This window comes from Plecotus auritus (assembly GCF_963455305.1).
Source record: "Plecotus auritus genome assembly, chromosome: 11".
Taxonomy (NCBI): Eukaryota; Metazoa; Chordata; class Mammalia; order Chiroptera; family Vespertilionidae; genus Plecotus; species Plecotus auritus.
The window spans coordinates 307,521-335,063 of NC_137777.1; the positions used below are offsets into that span (position 1 = coordinate 307,521).

General features: G+C 63.3%; 4 protein-coding genes across 6 annotated transcripts; 3 read left to right on the forward strand and 1 right to left on the reverse strand.

The window, feature by feature from the left end:
• Positions 1-5,587: 5,587 nt before the first annotated feature.
• On the reverse strand, positions 5,588-8,209 carry SLC52A2 (solute carrier family 52 member 2). 2 transcript variants are annotated; one of them, XM_080647045.1, is made up of 5 exons: positions 7,872-8,209; positions 7,331-7,632; positions 6,363-7,236; positions 6,147-6,270; positions 5,588-6,046 (listed from the first exon to the last, which is right to left on the reverse strand). In XM_080647045.1, the coding sequence occupies exons 2-5, from the start codon at positions 7,458-7,460 to the stop codon at positions 5,834-5,836; spliced, it is 1,341 nt and encodes a 446-aa protein (XP_080503171.1). In that variant the 5' UTR covers positions 7,461-7,632; positions 7,872-8,209; the 3' UTR covers positions 5,588-5,833. The 2 variants fall into 2 exon arrangements, with proteins under 2 accessions (XP_080503171.1, XP_080503172.1); XM_080647046.1 differs by having other exon boundaries at positions 7,331-7,548; positions 7,872-7,989.
• On the forward strand, positions 8,203-11,386 carry FBXL6 (F-box and leucine rich repeat protein 6). 2 transcript variants are annotated; one of them, XM_080647043.1, is made up of 9 exons: positions 8,203-8,747; positions 8,996-9,154; positions 9,301-9,364; positions 9,669-9,800; positions 9,875-9,982; positions 10,072-10,185; positions 10,254-10,485; positions 10,572-10,818; positions 11,107-11,386. In XM_080647043.1, exons 1-9 carry the CDS (start codon positions 8,338-8,340, stop codon positions 11,255-11,257), a joined length of 1,617 nt encoding a protein of 538 aa, XP_080503169.1. In that variant the 5' UTR covers positions 8,203-8,337; the 3' UTR covers positions 11,258-11,386. The 2 variants fall into 2 exon arrangements, with proteins under 2 accessions (XP_080503169.1, XP_080503170.1); XM_080647044.1 differs by lacking the exon at positions 8,996-9,154.
• Positions 11,387-11,519: 133 nt separating this feature from the next.
• TMEM249 (transmembrane protein 249) lies at positions 11,520-13,430 on the forward strand (the record flags this gene model as incomplete). The annotated part of the gene is made up of 6 exons (XM_080646474.1): positions 11,520-11,549; positions 11,883-12,099; positions 12,298-12,392; positions 12,514-12,709; positions 12,895-12,980; positions 13,223-13,430. The coding sequence occupies 6 exons, from the start codon at positions 11,520-11,522 to the stop codon at positions 13,406-13,408; spliced, it is 810 nt and encodes a 269-aa protein (XP_080502600.1). The 3' UTR covers positions 13,409-13,430.
• Positions 13,431-20,659: 7,229 nt separating this feature from the next.
• SCRT1 (scratch family transcriptional repressor 1) lies at positions 20,660-26,530 on the forward strand. The gene is made up of 2 exons (XM_080647118.1): positions 20,660-21,196; positions 23,051-26,530. The coding sequence occupies exons 1-2, from the start codon at positions 21,082-21,084 to the stop codon at positions 24,001-24,003; spliced, it is 1,068 nt and encodes a 355-aa protein (XP_080503244.1). The 5' UTR covers positions 20,660-21,081; the 3' UTR covers positions 24,004-26,530.
• Positions 26,531-27,543: the final 1,013 nt, after the last annotated feature.

Sequence of the window (27,543 nt, forward strand, 5' to 3'; positions counted from 1 at the left end):
GTCGCCTGGCCATCTGCCTTGTTCCCAGCCCCCACCCCCCGGGTCTCCCACTCCACACCCACGGCTTACTAGGTGTACCGGTTAATAATGCGGGTTTTTTCACTAGATGGAGTTACACATATGTTGATATACATGCGATGTGAAATGTATGCTATTTTGATGTGTTGGTCCTTCAGATGACCACCTGTTCCGATCGATGGCACACGCACTTTCTGAGCAGCACTTCAAGACGTAGGAAGAAGTGGAAAACTGGGTCTCTGAATGGTCTGCCTCAACACAGGAAAGTTCTATCGGGAGGGTGTCCACCAATGACCTGACAGATGGGAAGGAGGCCTCCTCAAGACTTGCAGGTCTGCCAAAACCGGTTTGGCTCAGTGGATAGAGCGTCAGCCTGCGGACTGAAAGGTCCCAGGTTCGATTCCGGTCAAGGGCACGTAACTTGGTTGCGGGCACATCCCCAATAGGAGGTGTGCAAGAGGCAGCTGATCGATGTTTCTCTCTCATCGATGTTTCTAACTCTCTATCCCTCTTCCTTCCTCTCTGTAAAAAATCAATAAAATATATATTTTAAATAAAAAAAAAAAAAAAAAAAAAGACTTGCAGGTCTGCCATCAGCCTGTCCCCTCCGACACCGCGCCTCCCTCCACAGGGTCAGCCGGCTCCCCTGGGCCCACGTCGGCCGAGTCTCTGCACTCACACCCAGGCCTCTCCTGCGGCCTCTGCCCCGAACCGCCTGGCTCCCATGCCCTCCGGAGCACCCACACCCTGGCCGAGTGCAGACAGCATCCTCAACGGCTTTGCCCACCTTGCCAGGACGGGAACTTGGCGTTTCGCCTTCACCCTGTGCCCTGGTGTCCCGGCGCAGTCCTGACCCAGTGGATCTGAAGCCCCTCCCACGAGGCTTCTGGAATGTTCCCAGTTGCACTGTTCCGCCTCCCCTCCTAAGCCCATAATGCTTGTGAAACAGGCCAGGAAGTAGTGTAGGTGGGCGGGGCAGGAGGCCTCAGAAGTACCCGCTGGGCCTCTGAGAACTGACACCAGCAAGGCAGGCGTGAGCATGGCTGTGCGCTGCCCGGGTGAGAGAGAGAGAGAGAGAGAGAGAGAGAGAGAGAGAGAGAGAGAGACACACACGCACACACACACACACGCACGCACGCCTGGAAGCCTGGGCCCTCCCGTCCTGGGCTGGGAACTGGGGGCAGCAGGAGGCCTTCCCGGCCCACTCTTGGGAAACAAGGACCGCAGTTTCCCACCCCAGCCAAACAAAGGCATGAACTCTGTCCTGTTTCTGCATCAGAGGACCCTCGTACTGGACTGCTCCTGGCCCAGGCTGTGGCCGCCCTCTGCATGGCAGGGCACAGGCCCCTCCACTGAATGGGGACACGACCTCCTGGTGGTGCTGTGTGGGGTCAGTTTCCCAAAATTGGACTGCTGAGCCTAGGGGCAGCCCATTCCACTCAAACCCAGACTTCTGGGTCGGTCCCCCAATCCCAAGCCCATCTTCTGAATCTCCCAGCACCCCCCATCCCCGTTCCCAGGCTCTTGAGTCTCCCAAAACTGCTGTTAAAGAAAAAAAAAAAAAAGAGAAAAAGAGAGGGACCTGGCCTGTTTGATTCAGTGGTTAGAGCGTAGGCCCGAGGACTGAAGGGCCTCCGGTTTGATTTCCAGTCAAAGGCATGTATCTTGGTTGTGGCTTCGCTGGCTGCCTCAGGTCAGGGCGTGTGGGGAAGGCAACCAGTCCATGTGTCTCTCTCACTGTTTCTCTCTCTCCCCTCCTCCTCCCTCCCACTCTCTCTAAAAATCAATGGGAAAGATTATGCTCAGATGAGGATTTAAACACATAGCAGTACAATTCACCACAGCTAAGATCTGGACACAGCCTGAGTGCCATCCGCAGATGGGTGGATTAGGAAACGGTGGCACATCTACACCATGGAATACTCCACTGCTGTGAAAAAGAAAGACCTCTGACCATTCGCAACAGCATGGATGGACCTGGAGAGCACTATGCTAAGCGAAATAAGCCAGCCAGAGAAAGATAAATATCACATGATCTCGCTCATTTGTGGAATATAATGAACAACATAAACTGGTGAACAAAAGTAAAACCAGAGACAGAGAAGTATCGAACAGACTGTCAAACTTCAGAGGGAAGGTGGGGGGGGGGGGAATGGGAGAGGGGGAGTAAGAGATCAACCAAAGGACTTGTATGCATGCATATAAGCAGAACCAATGGACACAGACACTAGGGGGGCGAGGGCATGTGCTGGGGGGTGGGGTGGCTGGGGAGAGGTCAATGGGGGGAAAAGGAGACATATGTAATACTTTAAACAATAAAGAATTTTTTTAAATTGCTCCAAAATAAATAAAAAGAAAAAAGAGGAAGTGTGTATTAAGTATGACTGGCACGCAGATATAAAATGGGTGATGTGTCCACGTTCTAAGCTCCAGAATCTGTCCTGTGACTTTACTTGGAAATAGGGTCATTACCGATGTAATTAAGGCTCTCCATGAGACCAGCCTGGATGCGGATGGGCCCTGAACCCAATGACTGGTGTTCTGAGGCGGAGAAGGAGGTCTGAGACACAGAGGAAAAGCCCCTGTAAAGATAGAGCCCTGGCTGGTGTGGCTCAGTGGACAGAGCATCAGCTGCGGACTGAAGGGTCCCGGGTTCGATTCCCATCGGGGCACATGGCTGGGTTAGGGGTTCAATCCCCAGTGTGGGGCGTGCAGGAGGCAGCTGATCCGATTCTTTCTCATCATTGATGTTTCTCTCTCTCCTTTCTCTTTAAAACCAATAATTTTTTTTTTAAAAAAAGCGATGGCAGTGATGTGGCCAATAGCCAAGAAATGTCAGTAATTGCTGGCAGCCACAGGAGCCGGAAATGGGCCTGGACCCTGCTCCCTGCGAGCCTCAGGAGGAACTAGCCTTGCCGCCACTTTAATTCCTGACCTCCAGCCTCTGGCTCTGTGACAAAATGAACGGTGGTCGTTGTAAGCCACCAAGTCCCTGGTGACTTGTTCCAGCAGCAACTCAAAAACTAACAGTGTTCCGAATATAAGGCGACAGGAGATTTGACTTTGGGTGGTGGGCACGCAGTGCAATAGACAGATCTCGTAAACATAGAAACCCACACCTGAAACCTGTATGTTCCTGTTGACCAATGTCATCCCGACCAACTTAATATTTTGTTAAAAACTAGTACAGTGTGCCCAAGGTTTATTTAAGTCACTAAGTAATGAGAGAACCAGGAATGTGGTTACAAGTTCAAAAGAGAAGTTCAGAACCACAGATTTATACGGAGTGAAGGAAGGCGGAAATGAATTTTAAAAAGATGGGAGACTTGTTCTTTCCACAGGGAAAAAACAAAGCACATTTGAATCTCCCCTGTACCAAATTTATTTGCATATGTATAAAAGGAAGGGCACCTGGCTGGCCTGGCTCAGTGGTGGGGAGTCAACCTATGAACCAGGAAGTCACAGTTTGATTCCCTGTCAGGGCACATGCCCAGGTTGCAGGCTCGATCCCCAGTTGGATCTGGGTCTGTCCCCCTATCAATGATTCTCTCTCATTACTAATGTTTCTGTCTCTCTCTCCCTCTCCCTTCCTCTCTGAAATCAACAAAAAAAATATATTTTTTTTTAAAGGAAGAGTTTTGCCCTGGTCAGTGTTGCTCAGTGGGTACAGTGTTGGCAGCACGCCTGTGCGATTCCTGTGCTGAAGGAAGGCCCTACCTTCAGTCAGTCACCCGGAGCCCTGTCCCGGGACTCAGCAGCCCCAGTGCGGTGGCCACACCGGGAAAGGAGGTGCCTGTCCAGGCCCTGGCTGCTTGGTCTGGTTCTGGGGAACGGAAGGGCCTGCTCCTGGTGGTGGGAAGGACAGCAGTGGCCCTGGTGGCTCAGGCTCCGCCGTCACCCAGGGGGGCTGTCCTCAGGGTCTCCTTCTAATGCCCCAGCCCCAGGCCTGAGAGGCTTTGGGGCAGAGTGGGGAGCTTCAGAGCAGCTGACACCTGCTGTCCAGCTGGAGGTTTGCGTTTGTGGTAAGCACACTGGGGCAGACACTGGGGCAGGGCCCAGCCCTGAAGGTCCTGGCACGGGGGCTGCCCTGCCTCCCTGGCCGCGGGCCTTGGCTCTGGGCAGCCACGAGAGGGACGAGCAGGTCGATGGCTCTCAGGACTTGGCTCTACAGTATCTTCCTCCCCTTGTTATTTTGGCCCCTGTCCTGTTTCCTATGGGCACTGACCACTGACCGGAAGGCCCTGCAGACTTCAAAGGGCAGAGGCTTCCTCACCCCCACCTCCAGCTCCAGGGAAGCAGGAGAGGGTGTGGTGGTGCGAGGCCATGCCACCCATCCGCCTGCGTCCTCCTCCCTCTATCTTCACTCACCACCACCAAAGGCCAGCAGCCAGGCAAGTGCCCCTGCTCCACACGGCAGGCTGGGGCCTGGCCTCCGGCCCTTAGGGCTGGGCTGTGTCTGAGCCACTTGGGAGTCCACCCCCGGTGCCGGTGCCGGTGCCGGATGGAACTCTAGACCAGAGGCTCCACAGCCCAGGCATGGGGCCCCTCCCTCCCACAGGGAATGCCCTCATGCTCAGCTGGTCCTGCCAGGGCGGGTGGAGGGTGAAGGGGCTGAGGGAGGAGGCAGATGAGGCCCTCAGAGGCCCCCACAGGCCGAGTCAAGGAGCCGGGCAGCAGGGACGGAGCTGTATCTCCCAGCACCCACTTTCCGCTCCCAGTGGCTGCAGGGGCTCCCTGCAGAGGTGGGGCCCTCGTCTGCCCCGCCCCCTGCAGCCCCATCAGCACACCCTGTCCTGGCTCAGGCATTCACTCCAGCCTTGTGGGAGAACCGCCTGGTCCTGGACAGACTGAGGCTGGCACAGAGATCCCGCTCCCTGCAGGTGCTGGTTCCGGTACCCAGGCAGTGAGCTGCTCGGGAAGGAGGTGATGCCGGTCTGCCTGAACACTAAAGCGTTGGGGGCCTTTGATCACAGGAGCCAGAACTGGAAGCTGGTGGCTTGGGGGAGGGGTCAATGCTCTTGAGCAGAAAGGTCCCGACTGGCTGGAACCTTAAACCAAGGCCTCTTCTAAGTCCTGCGCACTGAGCCCCTCCTGTGCCTGGACCTTCCAACAAAGCCCTGGCGTCCAATCCCCCAGAGGAGCGGTGAGTGGGCCGCGCCCAGGTCACAAAGCAGGGACAGCCCATCCTGTCCATTGTGCCTGGCTGGCTCGGCCACCACAGGCCTGCAGGTGCTCGTGGAGCAGCAGCCCAGCTGGGAAAAGGCCCCACCATGCAGCTCCGGTCCCGGGCAGGCTGACGCTGGTGGACACCACGCTGCCTGTGTGGGTCCTTGGCCTGGATTCCAGGCCCTGGAAGCTGGCCTTTGCCCTCCCTCTGGGCAGTTCTCAGGGGGTGGGGGAGTCCAAGAAGCAAGGTGTCGGGGGCAGGAGTCCTGGCTCAGAGGCCATAACCCCAGGAACATGAGAACAGCGTGGGGGTGGCAGGCGCCTAGGAACAGCCAGACCATGACTGTGGCCGGGGAAGTCTGTCTGCACAGGAAAAGGTGCTCCTGGGGTTAACAAGTCTGACTCACGGAAAAAAAATGCTTTACTGTGCAAACCCCACACAGGGCCCAGGCCCGAGCCCCGTCCACAGCGCCAGTCGGGACCTGACTGGGGCCTGCTCTAGAGCCCCCAGCCTGGCCTGAGGTGCCAGGCTCTCCTGTGGAGTGTGCAGGTGTCCGTGTTCATGCCTGGCGTGGGGAGGGCCTCCCGGACAGTGGGCATCAGGCACCGGGGCAGCCCCCCCTGGAGTGAGAGCCCCACCTGCCCCGCCTCAGGGCCCACACAGGTCCACACAGTCCTTCCCGCTGCGGAACACGTGGTACACGCTGGTAGGCGGGAACATGGCGACAGCACCAAGCAGGGAGCCCACCTGGATGGCCACACCAACGGCCAGCAACGCCGGCCGGCCGCCCCCGTGCAGCAGGGAGCCGGCAGCCACCTTCACATACGAGAACAGCCCCAGACACAGCACCCAGGACAGCACCTGGGGAGACACAGCAGCCGGCTGAGCATAAGATGCCTCTGGCTCCGGGGCAAACCTCCCCCTGCCACCCTCTTTGCCCCAGTGTCCCCAGAGTGCTCACCACAAGAACCATCCCTGCGGTAGTGCCCACGAGGGGGGGGCAGGGGCTCAGGATGGCCAGCACCATCAGGTAGGCCCCGAAGAGCAGGCCCAGCAGAGAGAAACCGCCCAGCCCTGCCAGAGACCTGCCGGGGTAAGCAGAAAGTCAGGGCCGCCTGCTCCTGGCCGGGTCCCCACCCCTGAGTTCCAACCCCAGTGGCTTAAGGCCCCTGTGCACCTGCACAGCACGCCCATGGCCAGGAAGCAGGCGAGGGGGTTGGCGGCACTGCCCAGCACCGCGGCCAGGTGGTAGGCCAGGCGCCCATAGGGCAAGCAGGAGAAGCTCTGCACAGCTGGCAACACGCCATTGGTCAGCGCATTGGTGACGGCCAGCAGGCCCAGCAGGCAGGCACTGCGGGCAGAGAGCAGTCGATGGGCCTCAGGGTCTCGGCCGGGCGTGGTGCCTGCCACCTGGAAAGGTGGCTCCTGCAGTGGCTCGGCCTCTCCCTCGGCCTCCTCCTCCACTCCCGGGGCTCCCTCCCGACGGCCAGGCCCCAGGCCTCCCGTGGGCACGGGCGGTGGTAACGGCAACAGCAGCAGAAGACCCTGGAAGGCGGCAGCCGAAGTGACCAGAAGGGCAGCCAGTGTCCAGAAGAAGGTGCTGGCGGAAAAACGCTCCGGGAAGTAGTGGGGAGGCCCAGGGGTGCCGTTGGTGGGGGCTGGTGGGCACTGGAGGCGGCCCACCCCCTGCGCGAGGGCCAGCACGCAGGGCAGCAGGGCACTCAGGCCCTGACCCAGGAAGAAGGACCGCAGAAAGGGAGGCGGCAGGTGGCTCAGGAAGGGCAGGAAAGTGACATTAGAGGCACAGCAGGCCAGCGCCAGCACCAAGGCCAGCGTCAGGAAGGCCACGGAGTGATCCTGCCCCCCCACTGGGGCCACCTGCTGCCACAGGGGGGCCAGCAGGGCAGTGCCCACCACACTCAATGCCTGCACCACCTGGATGGGGGCCCGCTCGCCCTTGCCTGGGGCCAGTCGTCTCCACAGCGTCACCACCAGCAGCCCCAGGTTCCCCAGCGCCACCAGCACAGAGAGGTAGGAGGGGAGGCTCCAACCTGCAGGGAAGGGAGGGGGCCACATCAGAGGCAAAGCAGCTGCAGCCCGCCTCCCTGCCGGCCTGGCCCGCTTTTGCCTGCAACTCTCACTCACCCTCAGGCAGGTCTTTCACCACCACTGGCAGCTCCACCCAGATCCCGTTAACGGCAGCCCAGGAGCCCATGCCGAAGAGAGCTACCAACAGGTGGGTCAGCACCAGGCGGCCCAGTGGGGGCGCTGCCATTAGCCAAGGCGGGCCCCCCCCAGGACAGGGCACACCTCGGTCCGAAGAAAGCGCTTCCGCTCTTCTAGAAACTGATAACCTTTTCTAGCTTGAAGGAAACAGACGCAAATTCGGGATCACAAGGAAGAGACGCAGGAGTCAGAAGAGGGTCAGACGGCCAAGTGGAGGGTGCCTGCGGGAGGGGAGGGGGCGGAGGAGGGTCCGAAGTAGATCAAGTAGCACCTGCCTCTGGGGTCAGGACCCCGACACAGCAAGGCTGGTAGGTGGGGACGCGGGAAGCCCGGCCCCAGGTGCCAGGGAGGCCCCGCTAGAGGATGAGCAAGAGGGAGCTGACGTCGGGTCTGAGTTGCCAGACGACCACCCCCCAGAACAGACGTGGGGACCAGGGCACCTCTCAGGCGCCACGCTTACCTTCACAGCTTAGCGCCCACCTGGGAGTGCCGAGCTTTCGCGAGGCCGGGGAGGCTGAGCCCAGTGGGGCTCTGAGGGGTGTGGCCGCGACGGGCCCCGCCTCCTGCGTCAGGTGGGCGGTGGACAGCAGCCAGGGCGTCCGGGTCCCCGCGCCTCCCGGTCCAGCGCCCGAACGATCCCCGACTCGGTGGCCGGCCTCCCGCCACGCGGCCTGCAGTCCAGGATCGTGGTTCCAGCCTAGAGCCGTTGGTGCCGGGGATGTGGCCGGGACAGAGCGGAGACTCCACCTCCCCGGCCCGGACACGGTTAAATCCCGCAATGCCGACCCACCGGAAGCCCCGCCCCGGAAGTAGGTGCTGAGTCGTTAGAAAGATGACAAGTCCCTCCCTCCGGGCACGCCCCTTCCGCCGTCGAGTTCCGCTGCTTCCGCTCCACTGGATCCGTCCCTGGAGCGCAGCGAGTACCCATGGCTCCCGGGCGCGCCCGGCGGGTCCGGAGTGCCCGGCGCCGAGTGCAGGGCGCGCCACCGGCCGGGGAGCGGGCCCGCTCGGCCGAGGACTGGTGGTGGGACCGGCTGGCGCCGAGCGGCTCCGGGTTCCACCTGCTGCAGGCTGACAGCATGCTGCTCCTGCTGCCCGGCGCGGGGCCCGCTCGCGCTCGCGCGCACCGCCGCGCCGCCCGCCGCGCCCAGCCGCTGCCGCCCCCTGGGGCCCGCGCCGCGGGGGCCAAGGCCAGGCACAGACCCGCACCCACCACCGCGCCCGCGCCGCCGCAAGGGCCCGACTCCGGCTGGGGCGACCGCATCCCTTTGGAAATCCTGCTGCAGATTTTCGGGCTGCTGGTGGCGGCCGACGGGCCCATGCCCTTCCTCGGCAGGTACCTCGGTCCCGTCGAGCGCGGCGGACCTGTTGCCACCGAGTGGGGGGCAGAGGCGGGGGCAGAAGCCGCGCGCCTCTGAACGTACACACTTGTGCCCGAGAGGCTGGTCTCTCTTGGGGTCCATTTAGAGCCCCAACGAGCCGGACTTTGAGCTGAAGTGTCGGCGGCGTTGTAAGAGCTGCGGCAGCCGGTGCGATGGCATCGGCCACGAGAGGCGCGGCCCTTCAGCAGAGGGTTTCTTCCAGGGCTGCACGCGTGTGCCGCCGCTGGCACGAGGCCGCCTCCCAGCCCGCTCTCTGGCACACCGTGACCCTGTCGCCCCCGCTGGCTGGCCGATCCACCAAAGGCGGGGCCAAGGCCGAGAAGAAGCTCCTTGCTTCCCTGGAGTGGCTTATGCCCAATCGGTGGGGCATCCCCTCTTTTCCTCATCCCGTTTCTGTACCTATGTTGTGTGGGAAGCCCCAGGCCCCTTCCTGTTTCCCTGCACCAAGGTGATGGGCGGGGAGGCGGCATGGGAACATTTGCAGCTCAGCCTCTGCTGTCTCCCCAGGTTCTCGCTGCTCCAGAGGCTGACCCTCATCCACTGGAAGTCCCAGGTACATCCCGTGTTGAAGGTGAGTGCTGAAGGCTGCCCTGCACGCCAGCTGTGAAACTCTGGGGTTGCCCATTATTACTTCCAGAGAGTGGGCCAGTCACCATGGGGTCCAACCCTGGCCCATGGGGATACCTGCCTGGTTCTCCTTCCCTTTTGTCTCCTCCAGCAGGGAGGTGTCAGAAGTAGGAGCCCCCAGGTGGGCCTGGCATGGGAAGAAAGGAGGTCACAGCCGAGGCAGTAGAGCGGTACCAGTCACTGGTTTCTTTCTCTTGCTGACCATGGCCTGCCCTCCCCCAATCCCGCCGCGTCTCTGTCTTCTGCAGCTGGTCAGTGAATCCTGTCCTCGGCTCACCTTCCTCAAGCTTTCCGATTGCCATGGTGTGTCTTCTGACACTCTGGTCATGCTGGCCAGAGCCTGCCCCCAGCTCCACAGCCTGGACCTTCAGCACTCCATGGTGAGCCCTGTGTCCCCAGGGGCCCCGAAGAAGCCCAAGCCACGGTGACAGGTACCCCTGTGCTGGGTCCTCAGGTGGAGTCCACGGCTGTGGTGAACTTCTTGGAGGAGGTGGGGCCTCGAATGCGCAAGCTGTGGCTGACCTACGGCTCCCAGACCACTGCCATCTTGGGCGCCCTGCTGGTAGGTTGGTGACAGGCAGGAGCCGAGTTGGTGCCGAGCCAGGGGCTCCCAGGCCACTGACCCCCCCTGGTCATCCCCCACTTCTGCAGGGCAGCTGCTGCCCCCAGCTCCAGCTCCTGGAGGTGAGCACAGGCATTCACCGAAACAACACTCCCCTCCAGCTGCCTGTGGAGGCCCTGCAGAGAGGCTGCCCCCAGCTGCAGGTACCCGACGCCCCACCTCTCCCACCTGGCACGCCCCTCCCCACCTGCAGCCTGGGCTTTGCCCCCAGGTGCTGCGGCTGCTGAACCTGATATGGCTGCCCAAACCTTCGGGGCGAGCGGCGACTCCTGGCCCAGGCTTCCCCCGCCTCGAGGAGCTCTGCCTCGCCGGCTCCACCTGCAGCTTTGTGAGCAACGAGGCTCTGAGCCGCCTGCTCCGAGGTTCCCCTGGCCTGCGCCTGCTGGATCTTCGAGGCTGCGCCCGGGTCACACCCGTCGGCCTGCATGACCTGCCGTGTCAGGGTCAGCTCCCCTGGATGGCGGCAGGGCAGGTGTGATGTGGAGCCCTTGCCCACCCCACAGCTCATGCCCACCCCTCTCACCTGCAGAGCTGGAGCAGCTGTACCTGGGCCTGTATGGCATGTCAGACCGGCTGACTCTCGCCAAGGAGGGCAGCCCCCTGTTGACCCATAAGTGGTGCCACACTCTGCGGGAACTGGACTTGAGTGGCCAGGGCTTCAGTGAGAAGGACTTGGAGCAGGCCCTAGCTGCCTTCTCAGGAACGCCCGGGGGCTCACCCCCAGCTCTGTGCTCCCTTAACCTCAGGGGCACCCGGGTCACACCAAGCACAGTCAGGTCAGCACCCCCCCTCCCCCATCCCTTGGAGCCAGGATGGCGTGCCTCCTCTCCTGCCTGGCTTGCCAGTTCCAGGGTCTGAAAGTGGAGCATATACTGGCAAAGCCCCTACTTGGAGTCGGGCTTGGTGACACCAAGGGAACTGGAATTGGGCCTCGATGGCTTGGGTGGCAGAGCCAGCTGTGGTGCGTGGGCAGAGAGGGCTCCCCGGCCTGGCCCAGCCCTGGCAGGGCCTGGTCTCCTGGGAGCCAGTGGCTCAGTGCCCCATGGCCTACCTTGCTCCCACAGCTCTGTGATCAGCAGCTGCCCAGGCCTGCTGTACCTCAACCTGGAGTCCTGCCGCTGCCTTCCCCGGGGCCTGAAGCGGGCCTACCGCGGCCCAGAGGAGGTCCAGTGGTGCCTGGAGCAACTGCTCACCTGCCCCCCCTCCCCCAGCTAGGCCGCCTGGCCCTGCACCCTTTTCCAGTTTTGGATGTTGGAGCATTTTGTTACAATAAACATTTTAAGAACTGTGTGGCCTTTGGTTTGGGGTGGGGGGTCAGGGCTTATACCTGAGGGAACCACTTGAGGCTAGAGCTGGCCGGGAGTCTGTTTTTTTTTTTTTGTTTTTTTTTGGGGGGGGGCCCTCAGGATCCTGAGTCTGCCTGTGGCTGTGCCTTGGACTGGAATCCTGGATTGTGAGTCCCACCCTCGGAGATGTGATGCAGGGGACGGCCCTGCTCAGCTATAGGGTTTGGTGTGGGGCCTGTACATCTTAGACCTGGGGGGGGGGTCTCACCACCCCATCCCTCAGGAAAGGTTTTGAACCAGGTTGTACAGCGAGCCTCCACACAGGTGGGGGTGCCTGTGAGTGCCCACAGCAGGGACCTGGCCAGGGGACTCTCCTGAAAGGGGGTGGTCAACAATACAGACCCTTCTAGAACCCAACACCCCAAGCTTCTAGAACCCAAGCGCACCCCGCAGCCCAGCCTGGACTGCCTCCTGGGGTCTCCCCTGCTGATCGCCTAAGCGCTCCAGCTCCTTCCTCACGGCAGCCCTGGCAACTTTCTTCCAGGTACCAGTAGGACTGGGGAGTGTGGGGGGGGCGGCGGAAGAGCTGCCCGGCTGAGCGCTTGTGCCTGACCCAGACCCAGGTCCCCCACGACCTGATCAGCAGCCTTCCCACTCCCCGTGGCAAGCGCTTCCAGCTCTGGGTCCTCGGTCTCTTCTGCAATGAGCGCCACCTGGCCAGGTGCCTCAAGAGCAACAGCTTCTACCCGTTCACGCAGCAGCAGCCCAACGGTGCGGTGCGCACTGCCAGGCCCGCCTGGCGGGACGGTGACCTGAGTGGGGCGGGGCCAGGACGCGCGGGCGGGCCTGAGACCTGAAGGGACGGGGCGGGGCTGGCCGGTGCCGGGAACTCACAGGCTGGACGCTGGTGACAGCCCAAGGCCTGGTGCTGCTACCCCATCCTCACGCACCTCCCCTCCCCGCGCGCAGTCTTCGTGCTCGAGTACTACCTGGACACGCTGTGGAAGGGGGCGCTGCTCTTCCTCGTCTGCTTCTTCCTCGTCAGCTTCGGCCTCGTGAGCCAGGTCTGAGGTCCCGGCCCCCGCCCAGTTCCCCTCACCCCCCCCCACACCCCCGGCCGCCGCTCGGCGCCCCGCCCGCGTCCCCGCCCGCTCAGAGGCTCCCGCGGCGCACGCCCGCCCGCAGGTGCGGAATCAGGATACGTGGGGCTTCCCAGCGTACGGCGTGGGCGTGGGGCTGTGGATCATGATCTCGTCGCTGCCGCGGCGCCGCCTGGTGCTGAACCACACGCTCGGCACCTACCATTTCTCCATCCAGGGCCGCACCGTGTGCCAGGGCCCCATGCACCTGGTCTACGTGCGCCTGGCGCTCAGCTCTGACGGTGACCAAGGAACGGGGTGGGCGAGGGTGGCCCGGGGACCAGGCCAGGGACGGGGCTGCTGCTGGGGAGCGGGAGGGGCGGGCCAGCTGGCCCTCTGCCCGGTTCCCTGGAGCCCCGCCTCCGGTACCCCGCCCCTGGAGTCCCCGCCCCCGGTGCCTCGGGCTGAGCCGCGCGCCCCTCTCCAGCCCGCGGAAGGTGCTTCTTCCAACTGGTTCTGTGTGGCCACAAGCTGGAGCCGCTGATCCTCGTGCAGCTGTCGGAGCGCTACGAGGTGGGTCCCGCCCGGCCTGCCCTCTCTCCCCCTCGGCTCCACGCGACGCTGACCACGGCTCAGGGCTTCCGATGGCGCCATTCCCCAGGCGGTCGTCGGCCTGGCCTTGGCGCTGCAGCGGGCGGCGGAGAGGGCGCTGGGGCTGAGCACCAGGCTGGACCTGCGGCCTGGCGAGGCGGGTGGCGGCCGCGGGGCCGCTCCTGTCCCCGCGAGAGCTGAGCACCGCCTGCTCGCTCCCCCAGCAATTGGAATTCCTGGGCCGGCACATCGCCCGGAAGCTCAACATTAACTACTTCGACTTCCTGGCCACCTCCTACCGGCACGTGGTCCGCCACTGGCCGGTGGGGGTCAACAGCGTAAACCCAGAAGGCGAGCAGCAAAACTTCTTAAGCCCTTACAGGGGCGCTCTATCAAAACTGGACGTGTGAGGCTGCGCACTCCACCTCCTGCACCCGCGAACATGCCCCCCTCCCTCTCACCCCCCACCCCTCCCTACCTTCCTCTCCCTTCCCTACCGCCACCTCCTCTCAATAAAGCTGCCACTTGCTTTTGAGGGTCCTTTTCTCTATGCGGGGGAGGCTTCCCCTCCCCGTCTTCTAGTGCGCACCTCCCAGGGCCTCCAGGCTGCTGTCAGTGAGCAATGCCCCTGGGTTGGAAGGTGGGGGCAGCCCAGCCAGTGTGGCTCAGGGGTTGAGCATGGATCTGTGAACCAGGAGGTCAGGGTTCGATTCCAGGTGAGGGCACAGGCCCAGGTTTCGGGCTTGATCCCCAGTGTGGGACGTGCAGGAGCAGCCGATCCATGATTCTGTCTCATCATTGATGTTTCTCTCTCTCTCTCTCCCTCTCCCTTCCTCTCTGAAATTAAAAAAAAAAAAAAAAAAAAAAGGTAGGTGCAGCGGTGGGAGCGAAGTGGAGGAGCAGCCGGGAATCTAGGAGGTGGGGTCCAGCTGAAACTGGTTTGGCTCAGTGGATAGAGCGTCGGCCTGCGGACTGAAGGGTCCCAGGTTCGATTCCGGTCAAGGGCATGTACCTTGGTTGCGGGCACATCCCCAGTGGGAGGTGTGCGGGAGGCAGCTGATCGATGTTTCTCTCTCATCGATGTTTCTAGCTCTCTATCCCTCCCCTTCCTCTCTGTAAGATATCAATAAAATACATTAAAAAAAAAAAAAAGGAGGTGGGGTCCATCCTCAGGAGGGTGTGGGCGCACTGCCCCTCTTGGGCAGCAGCAATGGGATGGGGCACGGCCACAGATCCAAGCCCTGTGCCCGGAGGTGGTCCTGGACTAGACAGCCCTAACGTTCCTGCCACAGAGCTGGAGGCCAGAGGTCGCCACAGGCTGGGCGGGACCGCGTGTCTGCTGGAAGCCCAGGCCATGTTCCCTGGTCCAGTGGGTGTTTCTGCCTCCTGGGTGCTGAGAACAGAGAAGGCCGTGGGCCACGGGGACCCAGGTCTTAGTGAATTGTGTCCAGCAAAGTGTCCCTGGAACAAGGACCAGCTGCACAATGTGCGGGGCCCCATGCAAAGTGCAAGTGCGGACCCCGCTGTAAAAACGGTCAAGCATTCCCATGAGACTGGCCTGGCCGGTGTGGCCCAGTGGGTGGGGTGTGTCGTCCGCTGCCCTGAAAGGTTGCCGGTTTGATTCCCGGAGGGGATGTGCAGGAGGCAGCCTACGGATGTTTTAGTCTCACATCGATGTTTCTCTTGCTCCCACTCCCTTCCCCCCTCTCTAAAAATCAATGTAGCCCTAACCGGTTTGGCTCAGTGGGTAGAGCGTCAGCCTTCGGACTCAAGGGTCCCAGGTTCGATTCCGGTCAAGGGCATGTACCTTGGTTGCGGGCACATCCCCAGTAGGGAGTGTGCAGGAAGCAGCTGATCAATGTTTATCTCTCATCAATGTTTCTAACTCTCTATCCCTCTCCCTTCCTCTCTGTAAAAAATCAATAAAATATATTAAAAAAAAAAAGAAGAATAGAGCAGCAATGCCTGGCGGGCGTGGCTCGGTGGTTGAGCATCCACCTAGGAACCAGGAGGTCATGGTTCAATTCCCAGTCAGGGCATATGCTTGCGTTGTGGGCTCGATCCCCAGTGTGGGGCGTGCAGGAGGCAGCTGATTGGTGTTTCTCATCTGTGTTTCTAACTATCCCTCTCCTTTCCTCTCTGTAAAATCTATTAAAAATATAAGAATCAATAAAATGACTTTCCTGATATTCTCTCAGCATCCTTTAATTAAAAAAAAAGTTATTTCTGCACACCAGTTGAAAATCGCTGGGACAGAGCACAGAAAAGTTGAAAGTCGCTGGAATAGAGAGCACAGAAAAGGAAAAAAAAATAGTACTTTTCTAGTAGAAACACCTGGCGGACGCCACCTTAACCACGCGACTGAGGCAGCAGCATCCAAGCCATCCCTGTCCACTCTGTGTCCTGGGCTTGACCGTGGGCCCTGGGAGAGCACCTGCCGCTCTGGCCCTGAACACGCACTGCAGAGCACAGGTTGGTGTTCGGTACAGGTTTGTAAGGTGACGGCAGAAATGGGTCCAGGTATGCCCACGCCTCCCAGTTCTTGTTAACGGCACCTGCACCAGCCCCAGCTTGTCCCTGGCGAAGCCCAGAGACAGGCCCCAGAGGGCAGGACCTCCGGCACCGGTGCAGTGATTTCGAATCCTGAGCTGCATGCAGGTGGGGAGGGGCTGCCCTGAACCCCGAGTCCCGTTTCTTCTGGGGGCGGCTTCAAGGAGAAGGAGATGCCGGGGGCTGGGTTTGAGATGGAACAATGAAGCTCTGGGCTCTTTAGCAAATCCCTCAGCCTCGCTCTTCATTTTTTTAAAAAAATATATTTTATTGATTGTTTACAGAGAGGAAGGGAGAGGGACAGAGAGCTAGAAACATCGATGAGAGAGAAACATCGATCAGCTGCCTCCTGCACACTTCCCACAGGGGATGTGCCCGCAACCAAGGTACATGCCCTTGACCGGAATCGAACCCGGGACCCTTCAGTCCGCAGGCCAACGCTCTATCCCCTGAGCCAAACCGGTTAGGGCGCTCTTCATTTTTTAAAATATATTTTTTACTAGTGGCCCGGTGCACGAAATTCGTGCACATTAAAAGGGGATTAATGAGAGGAAATAATTTAATATTGCTATTTGCCCTTTCTCTATAATAGAAGTGTCAGATTAAAGAAAATTAGAAAAATGTATATGAAAACCTTCCTCCTGTCAGAGTCTGGGGCACACCACAGGACCCAGAGTCAAGTCCCCGCCCATCCACATGCGCCTCAAAATCTTGTGAGACCCAGACCTGGCTGACCACCCCCCCACACACTCATTGGGATAGATCCAGACCTGGCTAGACCCACCCTTGTCAAGCCCCGCCAGGCAGGGAACGTAGCCTCAGGTCCCCTGGCCCGGCGCCAGGATGGGGGGCGTGGCCTGAAGTTCCCCCAGCCCAGACCGGACCTTGAGGTCCCCCATCAAGCCCCGCCAGGTGTGGGACATGGCCTGAGATCCCGTCAAGCCCCGCTGGGTGGGGGGCATGGCCTGAGGTCCCCCGTCAAATCCCCGCCAGGCTGGGGGCGCGCAGCCTCAGGTCCCCCAGCCCAGCACCAGGAGAGGGGAACAGCCTCAGGTCCCCTATCAAGCCCCATCGGCAGGGGGGTGCAGCCTCAGGTCCACCCTGGGAGGGGGGGTGCAATCTGAGTTCCCCCGACTCAGCACTGGGGGTGCACCTTGAGGTCCCCTGTCAAGCCCCACCAGGTGGGGGGCGCGGCCCGAGGTCCCCTGTCAAGACCCATGGGGGCAGGGGAGGGCGTAGCCTCAGGTCTCGGCTGATTGCTTATTAAGGCACCTTATGGGAACTTGGCCTCAGCTGTGGGTGCAGCCATCTTTGTGACGGAGTGATGGTTAATTAGCATATTCCCTCTTTATTAGATAGGATTGGTTTCAGAGAGGAAGGGAGAGGGAGAGAAACATCAAGGATGAGAGAGAATCACTGTTTGGCTGCCTCCTGCACGCCCTCTACTGGGGCTCGAGCCCACATCTGGGGCATGTGCCCTTGACCAGAATCAAACCCAGGACCCTTTAGTCTACAGGCCAACGCTCTATCCCCTGAGCTACACCAGCTAGGGCTGAGCCTCTCTCTTCTTATCTGAGTATTGGTGGTAAAAATCCCCGCTCCATTCCTTAATATAAAATGCACACTGTGCCCTAACCGGTTTGGCTCACTGGATAGAGCGCCGGCCTGCGGACTGAAGGATAGAAGTGGAGGGACATAAAGCCAACACTGCATCCCTCCCATCCCACAGGGAGACGGGGCCAGGCCCAGCTGCACCCTGACTGGGGAACAGTCCCTGAGGCCGGAAGCTCGGTGGGCGGCCAAGCGCAGCTGGTGTGACCAGGGCACTAGAGTGTCCTGCAACCTGGCTGGGTCTGCGGGGGCATCCAGGAGGTGCCTGGGGACCCCATCTCCTCTCCTGCAACAAAGCCCCTCTCCCCTGGGTCTCCTGTTCTCAGAGGGCGAGGCTCAGGGTGGCCTCCCAGGGCGGAGGGCTGAAACTTTCCCAAAGTGGCCGAAACCGGTTTGGCTCAGTGGATAGAGCGTCAGCCTGCGGACTGAAGGGTCCCGGGTTCGATTCCGGTCAAGGGCATGTGCATTGGTTGCGGGCACATCCCCAGTAGGAGGTGTGCAGGAGGCAGCTGATGGATGTTTCTCATCGATGTTTCTAGCTCTCTATCCCTCTCCCTTCCTCTCTGTAAAAATATCAATAAAATATATTAAAAAAAAAAAAAAAAAAAAGAATCACCCGGCAGGCGAGGCTCCGTGGTTGAGCCTGGACCAGGAAACAAGAGGCTTCCTGTGCGATTCCCGGTCAGGGCACATGCCCAGGTTGCAGGCTCAATCCCCAGGACAGGGCGTGCAGGAGGCAGCTGATCAATGATTCTCATTGATGTTTCTATCTCTCTCTCCCTCTCCCTTTCCCTCTCTCTAAAAATCAATAAAAACATACTTAAAAAAAAAATGTAAGCCGAAACCGGTTTGGCTCCGTGGATAGAGCGTGGGCCTGCGGACTGAAGGGTCCCAGGTTCGATTCCGGTCAAGGGCATGTACCTTGGTTGCGGGCACATCCCCAGTGGGAGGTGTGCAGGAGGCAGCTGATCGATGTTTCTAGCTCTCTATCCCTCTCCCTTCCTCTCTGTAAAATATCAATAAAATATATTTTAAAAATAAATAAATAAACTTCCTCTCTGTAAAATATCAATAAAATATATTTTAAAAATAAATAAATAAATAAAAAATGTAAGAATCACCAACTGTTCCCTTCCAGCCTCTCCTTGCTGAATCCTAGGACTGGGGCACGGGGACCTTGGGATTGGGGGGAAGGGGGTGTCAAGGCGAGGAGGCCCAAGTAATTGAGCTGGACGCATGTGCGCTCCACACCCAGGCGGCTCCGTTTCGATGACCAAGGCCTGGGCCCAGCTGCCCTCCCTGCCGGGCTCCCCCAGGCGTGGAGAGCCCACCCCCCGCCCCGGAGGAGCTAGAGCCAGGGCCCCCGCACAGGGTCCTCTGGGGAGCACTGGCCGCGGGACCCATGTGTGGGAGCTCTGACGCCTCCTCTTCCCAGAGGGTTGGGGACCACAGGGGTGGGGACATGGACTGAGTCAGGGACCCAAACCAGGGAAGAGTGAAGGTCGATCGAGAAGAAGTGACGAGGGAGGGACAAAGGACTCAGCGGCAGGACGACTGGGGTCGGGGATGCAGCAGGGGTGGAGGCAGATCGTGCGCGAGGAGGCTGGGAACGCGGGGAGAGGGGCTGCGCCTGGCACGTACCGCCGGCACCTGGAGGGCTCGCCCATAATTAGGCTTCAGTCCAGATGGGCCCCCCAGTCCCGCAATCAAAATGCTAATTGGCCCTGGGTCTCCGGCTGAGCCTCGGCCCGGCCCCCCTGGGAGGATGCTGGTCCCCGCCCCCACCTCGGACCTCTCCGGCTGCGGCTCCGTGATAAGGGGGCGACCGCGCCCCGCCCCCGCCCCTCGGGAGCACCTGCCACGCAAGATGAATGTCCCGCCGCTGCCACGGCCGGGGTCGCGGGCCACAAAGCGGGCCTGTTATCTGCGCCGCGTCCCCGAGCCCGGCCTGGCCCGAACCCACCCAGCACGGCGGCTGCGTGGCCGAGATGCGGGAGGAAGCGGGTCGCCGCGCAGGCTGCGGCGAGGCGCTGAGCTCAGCACTCTCCGCGCGCCCCCGCCCGCGCGCCCCCGCGTGGCCCGCCCGCCGCGCGCTTCCGGCCCCGCACAAGGTCACCGCGCGCAGCGACGGGTGCACGCGCCTCTGGCTCCGCCGCCCCCGGCGCTGCCCCCGCAGCCACCCCTGCGACCTTGGTCCCCGGGAAAGTGGGCCTCAGGGGGACCCGAACCCCCTGTGGGGGCGGAGACAATGGCAGAGCCGAACCCTAAGAGGGGACATATGTCCCCGCGCGGCCATTGTGCAGCTCGCACCCCCCCCCCGTTCCGCACCCGCGCGCCCCACCATTGGCCACCGGCCTAACGTCATGGGGGCTGCAAACCCTGGGCGGGCGGCCGCGGGAAGGGTATCCGCCTGGTTGCGGGGCCGAGGGGGGCCTGGGGGAGTGGGGTGAGCTGCAGCCGCGCCGAAGGGCGGAAAACCACCAATGAAGCCAAATTTCTGGAGCGAGGGGATGGCAGCCCCTCTTCCCTTCCACACCCCGCTCGCTGCGTCGCCGCTCGGGGAGACAGGCGGGGTGGAGGGAGGCCTCTTCAGTGAGCACGGGGTCAGCCCGGGTGACCGGGTGGCAGGGAGACACTGCGGCACAGGCGCGCAGAGCGTCCACACTGCGCTTTCGCTGCCTCAGCATCCGCTCCCGCGCCTCCCGCCTCCCCCACCCGCCCCCGCAGATCCCTGGCCTCCGCATCTGAAAGCGAGGCCGGCCGACCCAAACTGAGGTCTGCCTGGCGTTCCTTCCCGAAAAATCCCAAGTCCGGGACTCGTGGGTCCCAGGCCGATCTCCCCCGCTCCCCCCACCCCCGACAATGCCGCCGGTCGCTGGGCCTCCATTCCCGGCGCTGCACGGGGAACTTCACAATGCGGGAGCCGCGCATCCCTAGGACCCTTCCCAGGAGGCCCTGGCGGGCTGGCCCCGCGCAGCCATTTCCGCCGTCCTGCGCCCTACCCCTCCCGCAGCTGCTGGGCTTTAAAAGCCAGAGGCTGGGCCGGGCCGCAGGCAGAGGCGCCGCGGGCGCAGGAGGCCAGGCTCAGAGCTGTCCGAGCGCCCAGCCCCGCCCCCGAGCCCTCGTCACTCCCTCCCTCTCTCCCTCGGCCCACCCTCCCCGCGCACCCCTCCCCCCGAGGACCCCCGCCCCCCGCCCCCCGCCCGCCGCCAACGCCGCCGCCGCTCGCTCGGGCTGCAGAACAATAAAGCGAGCCTCCCAGAGACCCCCGCCGAGGACCCCCGCCCGGCCGAGCCCCTGCGCCCGCCCCTCGCCGCCCGCGCCACAGAGCGCGCCGGGTCGCTGGCCGAGGTGCTGGCCGGGCCGGCGCTGGCCGCGGTGCTGAAGCTGCCGCCGCTCCCGCCGCCGCGTTCTCCGGGCCCGGCGCCGCCGCCCCCGGGGGCATGGGGGGCCGCTGACTGAGGCTCCGCCGCGGTGGCGGGGGGGAGGGGACGGGGGCTGCGGAGCCGGGCCAGCCCTGCACCCACTCGCAGCCTCCGGGCCCGGGACGGAGCCGCTCCCCCCCTCCCACCCCCCAACCTCCTCCCCCGCCTGTCCAGGGGCGGCACTGCGGGCTGGGAAGCCGGGACCAGAGGAGGGAAGGAAGGGAGGAAGGAAGGGAAGAAGGAAGGAAGGAAGGACGGAAGGAAGAGGAGAGAAGAGAGAAGAGGGAGGGAAGGAAGCCGAAGAGGATCCAGAGGAGCCGAGGAGGAAGCGCCGGGAGGCAGGAGGCCAGAGGACGGCGCTCGGGCGGCAGCTCCCAGGCCAGCGTGGGGACCCGGCCGCCTGCAGCGCTACTGGATGGTGACGGGGCCTCGCCGCGGCCGCAGCCCCCCCACGCCCCGGCTCCGCAGGCCCGCAGCGCCGGAGTCCCGCAGAAACCATGCCCAGGTCCTTCCTGGTCAAGAAGGTCAAACTTGACACATTCTCCTCGGCGGACCTCGAGAGCTCTTACGGGCGCGCCCGCGGCGACCTCGGCGCACGGCTGCAGGAGAAAGGTGGGCGCAGGCCGATGCCAGGCCGCCTGGCCACCAGCCTACGCTGGGAGGGGTGGGGGGCGGGGGCCCCAGGAAAGAGACCCTAGGGAAGGCCAGAGGGAGGTGGAGTGGATGGAGATGGGGTTGGGGAGAGGCAAACGCAGAGACAGGCCTGAGCTGGCCTCAGGCCCAGCAGGGGCCCTGTCCATGCAGCAAAGAGGGTGGGGGGCAGGGGTCAGGACCAGCAAGTGCCTGAAGGTGCACAATGATCCGCACCACGGCTCACGCCACATGGACACCTGCTGACATGGCAGGACCTAGGGGTGCATGCAGACCCACCCCCAGAAACCCAGGCCTGCTCAGTACCCGCCTCTCTGCTTTGGCGACACCTCCAGAACGGCTTGCTAGGGCCAGCAAGGGAGTTCTGTGAGCTGCAGGGAGTAGGCACAGGGTCCAGGGGGGCTGCCCACCTGCCAGGGAGAAGGTACCGGCAGAGGCAGCGGCAGCTCCTCCCTGCAGCCGGGGTCAGGAGGAAGGATGTGGGTAGGCAGGCGCAGGCGGTGGGCACAGGAGGCCCAGAGTGCTGGGAGCAGGGGGAGGCTCTTTGTGTGAGGGAGCCCAAGTTCAAGGACAACTGTTAGCATGCGGGCAAGGATGCCAGGAGTGCCAGCCACACGGGGTGGCAGAACCAGTGTGACCTGCAGGAACATGAGCCCCTGTGTGTGCGCCTGTGTGCGCCCATGTGACTGCGTGTGGCCATGTGACTGTGCGTGTGTGTGTGACCCTGTATGAGGGTGTACCTGCCTGTGTGCCCCTCCAAGGGACCCTGTGATTCGGAGGCCGCCGTGCACCCATGTGACCGGCGACCCTGGCAGGGCTCATGTGGGTTGGGGGGAGGGGTGGCTGCATGTGTGACCCCGCATTAGTGGGTGAGATGTGTTCCAGGACCAGGGGACCCCGGGGGTGATAGTGGACCCCTGAAGAGCCAGAGCCTGCATCGTGTGGGGTGTGCACTTGTGACTGAGGCTGTGAGAACCATTTTGTGCCTGAGAACAACTGCAGATTCCAGTATGAATGACAACCTGCCTGCAGCTTGTCCCTGAGAAGGTGTCCCCTGGTGGACACCTGCCCGGGCTGCTGGCCTGGCTCAGGGAGCGCCCCCCCCCCCAGGGGTTAGGCCTGGGGGAAGAGAGCGATGGGGAGCAAGGTAGGACACAGGGGTGCAGGGCATAGAAGGGACTGCCGGGAGAAGCAGATGGAAGGAGGGGGGATAGGGCTGGCGCCAGAGGGGTCACCACGTCCGGGGCCTGGGGCCTGGGGAGATGAGAGGTGGTGCCAGTGAGGGCTGGAGGGCCTGTGGGGTACACGGCTCCAAGGCTTGTTGGGCGACTGAGGGGACAAGAGAGGTTATCATCCAGGCTGGCTGCAGGCTCTGTCTCCCCCCCCTTCAAAGCCAATGGGAACCCCCAGAGGCGGTGGTGACGGGGTCCCTGGGCGCGCAGCCCTGGCTTTGTGCGCTGCGGGTCTGCAGTGTGTTGCATAATCAGAGAAAACTGCTGAAGTGGGGAGAACCCGAGGGGGAGGGGCGGGGACGGGAAGGAGGGCGAGGGAAGCCCCGCCCCTCCCCCCTGACCTTGAGGCGCTGCGGAAGGGGGGCCTTCTTCCTCCCCTGGCGAGGGTGGGGCCCTGGGCGGTGGGATGGGGCCCGCCTGGGCTCGGTCTCATCTCTCCTCTCCTCTCTTCGCCTCCATCCTCCCTGCCCCCTGGTCCCTCGCCCCCTTCCCCTTTGTCCTTCTCCTTGGACCCCGGTGTCTCCTCCGCTGCCCGGTTGGTTCCTGTCCCGCTGTCCGCCCGTCTGTCCGCCTCGGCCTGCAGGATACCTCAACGACTACGCGGGGCCCAACTCCGTCTACGATGGCGATGCCGAGGCGGCCTTGCTCAAAGGGCCGTCCCCGGAACCCATGTACGCGGCGGCCGTGCGGGGAGAGCTGGGCCCGGCGGCCGCGGGCTCGGCGCCCCCGCCCACACCGCGCCCGGAGCTGGCCACGGCCGCGGGCGGCTACATCAACGGCGACGCGGCGGTCAGCGAGGGCTACGCGGCCGACGCCTTCTTCATCACCGACGGGCGCTCGCGCCGCAAGGCCGCCCACGCCGGCGCCGCCGCCCCCTCCACGGCCTCGGCTCTGGCCTCCGACGGCGATGGAGGAGGCGGGGCCGCGGCTGGGTCCCGCGCGACGGGGTCCGGGTCGGGGGGCCGGGGAGGCAGCGCGCGCGCGGGGGCTGGCACCGAGGCGCGCGCGGGGCCAGGGGCCGGCGCCGGCAGCTCAGGGGGCCGGCACGCCTGCGGCGAGTGCGGCAAAACGTACGCCACGTCCTCGAACCTGAGTCGCCACAAGCAGACGCACCGCAGCCTGGACAGCCAGCTGGCGCGGCGCTGCCCGACGTGCGGCAAGGTGTACGTGTCCATGCCGGCCATGGCCATGCACCTGCTCACGCACGACCTGCGCCACAAGTGCGGCGTGTGCGGCAAGGCCTTCTCGCGGCCCTGGCTGCTGCAGGGCCACATGCGCTCGCACACCGGCGAGAAGCCCTTCGGCTGCGCGCACTGCGGCAAGGCCTTCGCCGACCGCTCCAACCTGCGCGCGCACATGCAGACGCACTCGGCCTTCAAGCACTTCCAGTGTAAGCGCTGCAAGAAGAGCTTCGCGCTCAAGTCCTATCTCAACAAGCACTACGAGTCGGCCTGCTTCAAGGGCGGCCCTGGCGGCGGCGGCCCCTCGGCCCCGGCCGCGGCCGCGCCGCCGCAGCTCAGCCCCGTGCAGGCTTAGGGCGGCGGCGCCCCCGTCGGCCGGGTTGGCTCTCAGCAATACGGGCCCCCAGAGAAGTCTCCGCCGGCGCTCGGGTGGAGGGGCCGGAGGGCGGGCCCCTCCTCACAGCAATAGGGGGAGGGGGCCCCTGCCTCGCCCGCCAGGGGCCTTGCCGGCCCCCCTTCAAGCAATAGGGTCCCGAGGGGAGACCCACCCCGAGCTCCCTCCCTTCCCCTCCAGGGTGCCCCAGGCTTTTCCCCAGCAATAGGGTCGAGGAGACCCAGAACCGAACCTCATCTTAGGTTTCTGAAGACGGGGGCGGGGCGAGGAAGGGAGCGCCCCTCCTCCCTCCTCTGCGCCCTGGATCGCGCCGCAGAGACTCAGGTCTTCCCCACCCCTTCCCGAGCCGTCCAGGGCCAGGCCCGCGGCCTAGACGTCCAGGGAGCCGGTCCCTCCCCGGCAGCAGGCCCAGCAGGAGCAGGAGCTCAGCCTGCAGAAGCTCCCTGCTCCCCAGTCTTCGCTGAACCCCGGGAGTGTTAGACGCGTGGGGGGCCGGGGAGGGAGGCGGACAGCGGCACCCTTTCCCCTCGGGTTCCTTCTGGGGCCTCAGTCCGAGCCGCTCTCTCACCCTCGCCTCGCATTCTCTGCCAAATCAAATTCTTCCAGCCCAGCTTCCCGGGCTCTGTCCTCCACACGAATATAATGACGCATATCGAATCGCATGGACTTCTCCGACCTCTCAGCCCCCCGCCCCCGTCCTGCCCCGGGGTCCCCCTCCCTCGTCCCCGGGGTTTCCGCGATGGAGGACGGATTCCTGGGGCCCAGCAGGCAGGCCTGGGCGGCCCTCCACACACCTCTCTGTATTCGCTTTGCGGGTAAAGCCCCCTGGGGTGCGGGTGCGTCGGGTTTTTCTTTCTGTATTTTACGTTTTATGTATGAACGGATTGCACTCGGGTCAGGGAAGGGGCGCTGAGGCGCATCCTTCCCATCGACGCCCGGGGCTTGGAATGTCCAGGACCACGTTCCCCGCCCACGGGCCCCGCCTCCTGGGAGCCTCAGGCCCCGCCTCTCGGAGGCCGGCCCCTCCCCCGAGCCCCAGGCCCCTTCCCCACTTGGTTGCCAACTTTTCGCCCGTCTATGCCAAAGCCTCGGCGGCGACTCCGCCCCAAGGGCCCGCCCCATTGGCCGCCGCCTTTGTGACGTCACTGCATGCAGCCCCAACCCTCCTCCCGTCCCTTCCCGGGGCTGCCCGCTCCCTCCTCCTCTTAGCTAGTCCGATGCCGATATAGAGCAATAATGCGCACTGCATGCGAAGCTGCCGCCGCCTCTAGTTACTGAGAATCAGGTATCCCCTGCCCCGCTGCCCCATAGGCCCCTAGATCAGGGATGCTGCGCGGGGCCGGACGCGCAGCCTTTCTCCCCCCCTTCCTGCCCCGACCCCCCACGGCAGAACCCGGCGGTTGTAATGGTGTCAGGGGGGTTGCCCCAGGACCCCTCCTTCAGTTGTTCATCACCCACTGAGCGTGCATTGGGTACCTCCTATGCGCCAGGCCCATTGCTGAGTCTGCCAGGGCCTGGGCGACCTGCGGGGGTTGCCTATTGGTGGCGGGGGCCCAGCGCCCTTGGGTGTGCCAGGGACGGTGGCAGAGGCGAAGAGAGAGGCCAGATCCCTAAACCCAAATCCGCACCCCACCTTCCCACCCCGGGCCAGTGCTGGGCGCAGTCGGGTCTCTGCCTCTGACTTGGGCCTGACTCGGGGGCAAGCACCTAGGCCCCAAGGTTGGCACATTGACCCCAGGGGCCCCAGGATTCCATGCCCTGGCTCTGCCGGCTCTGCCTGTGGGGACAGGGCCCCAGGCCAAGCGGAAAGGTGCAGGCTGACGGTAGGACTTGGTCAGCCCTATCCCCCAGGGCCCCAGCCCCCGCTGCCGCTCAGCTGCCTCCGCAGGCAGGGACCGCATCCCCAACCCCTACATCCCAGGTCGATGCCCACACAGCTCCCAAGCCGGGGCCTGCCCGCCTGTGCCGGGCACACCCGCATGCACACGCACACACAGGCACCCCACCTCCCCCCACGCCTGTCTACCTACCTAGGGAGAAGGCCGGAGGGCAGTGGGCCGGCCAGGCTTCTCCCCCCCACCCCCCGCCGTGGAAAGCCATGGGCCCCCTCCTGCCCCCATAACTAAGCAGCACAATAACCGACTTAGCGAATTCAGGTAGAAGGAACGTTTAGGTAGCACCTATTTTGTACTGATTCTACGAGCAGGGCCCGAGATGCGGGGGCCCTCGGGTGGGGGCTGCGGCCGCCGGCCCGCCCCGCCTCCACCCCCGCCTGCGCCCCGCCGCCTTGTACATACTCCCACCCGGAACAGGCCGGGATTTTTACTCGGGCCGCGCCCCTCTTCCGCCCCCGTTTGGGGCCGGGCCGGCCGGACAGACGGACGGACGGACAGACCTCCTTCCTAAGCACAATAGCACCAGCTCCCCGGAGCGCCGCACCTCCACGAGGAGAATAAACGCCACTCTTGATAGAACTCGGAGTGTCGGCTGGTGTGTCCAGGGCTGGACCCGCACTGCAGGGGGTGCTGGCCACGTCGCGGGGTGGGGGCGGGATGGACAGGCCAGGCCAAGGCCCGGCGCAGGGAGTGGCAAGCAGCCTGCTCACACCGCCCTGGGGGCACCCTGCTGCTTTTCCCTAAGGTGCACTCCGTGTCCCTGTCCCCTTTTGCAAGAGCGTCTTTACAAGCCCCAGGGCACCCCTCCCCCCCAAAGCAAAGCAACTTCCATTTCTCCCCGGGCAGGTAAACCTCCTCTCTGTAGGAGTTGCAGGAGCTGCGGCCTCCTGCGTGAAGCCAGGCCCAGCTCAGGGCGGTTCTAGAATGGCCTGGGGTCCCCAAGGCCCGAGGCACCCCCACTCTCCCTGTGGTGGCTCCTGCTGCCCTGGCAAGCCCTCTTGATGCCAGTGAAGAAAAGTGGAATGAATTGACCAGGGTGCGAGGTCTGATCCCTTTCTCCAGCCTGCTCCCCACATCCTGACCCTCCGACCCAGGGGACAGGTTCCCCCATCTGAGGAGGCCTCCGTGGTTCTGGGGAGGAGTTGCCCAGGGTCAGAGAGGCTTCTACAAGCGCCCACAGCCCCTCAGCCTGAAGAGGATGAGTCCAGCTGAGGAGGTGAGGGTGGGGCTGTGCGGGGTGGGGACGGCCCGGGGACAGGGATCGCCTACGCATGTGCCCGAGACACTTAAGATAGGCAGGTATGAGCTGAGAGGCCCGAGGTGAAACGCGGTCAGCCCACACTGGCAGGAGAGAGGCCCACCCAGACTCCCTCGGATGGACAGCAGGGAGCCTGACCTGCAGCAGGTCACAGGGTGGGGCTCACATGGGCCCAGCTCCTCCTCAGAGCCCAGGTTCCTCCTTATTGGTGCCTTTAGTCTGTGCCTTCCCACTGGCTCCTGGCCCTCAACTTCCGTGTGGGAACCTTGGCTTCCCCGTCCCCACTCCGCGCCCCTCCAACCCCTCCTCCTCCGTCCCGGGTCCTTTCTGGTCCCCTCACTTGTGTCG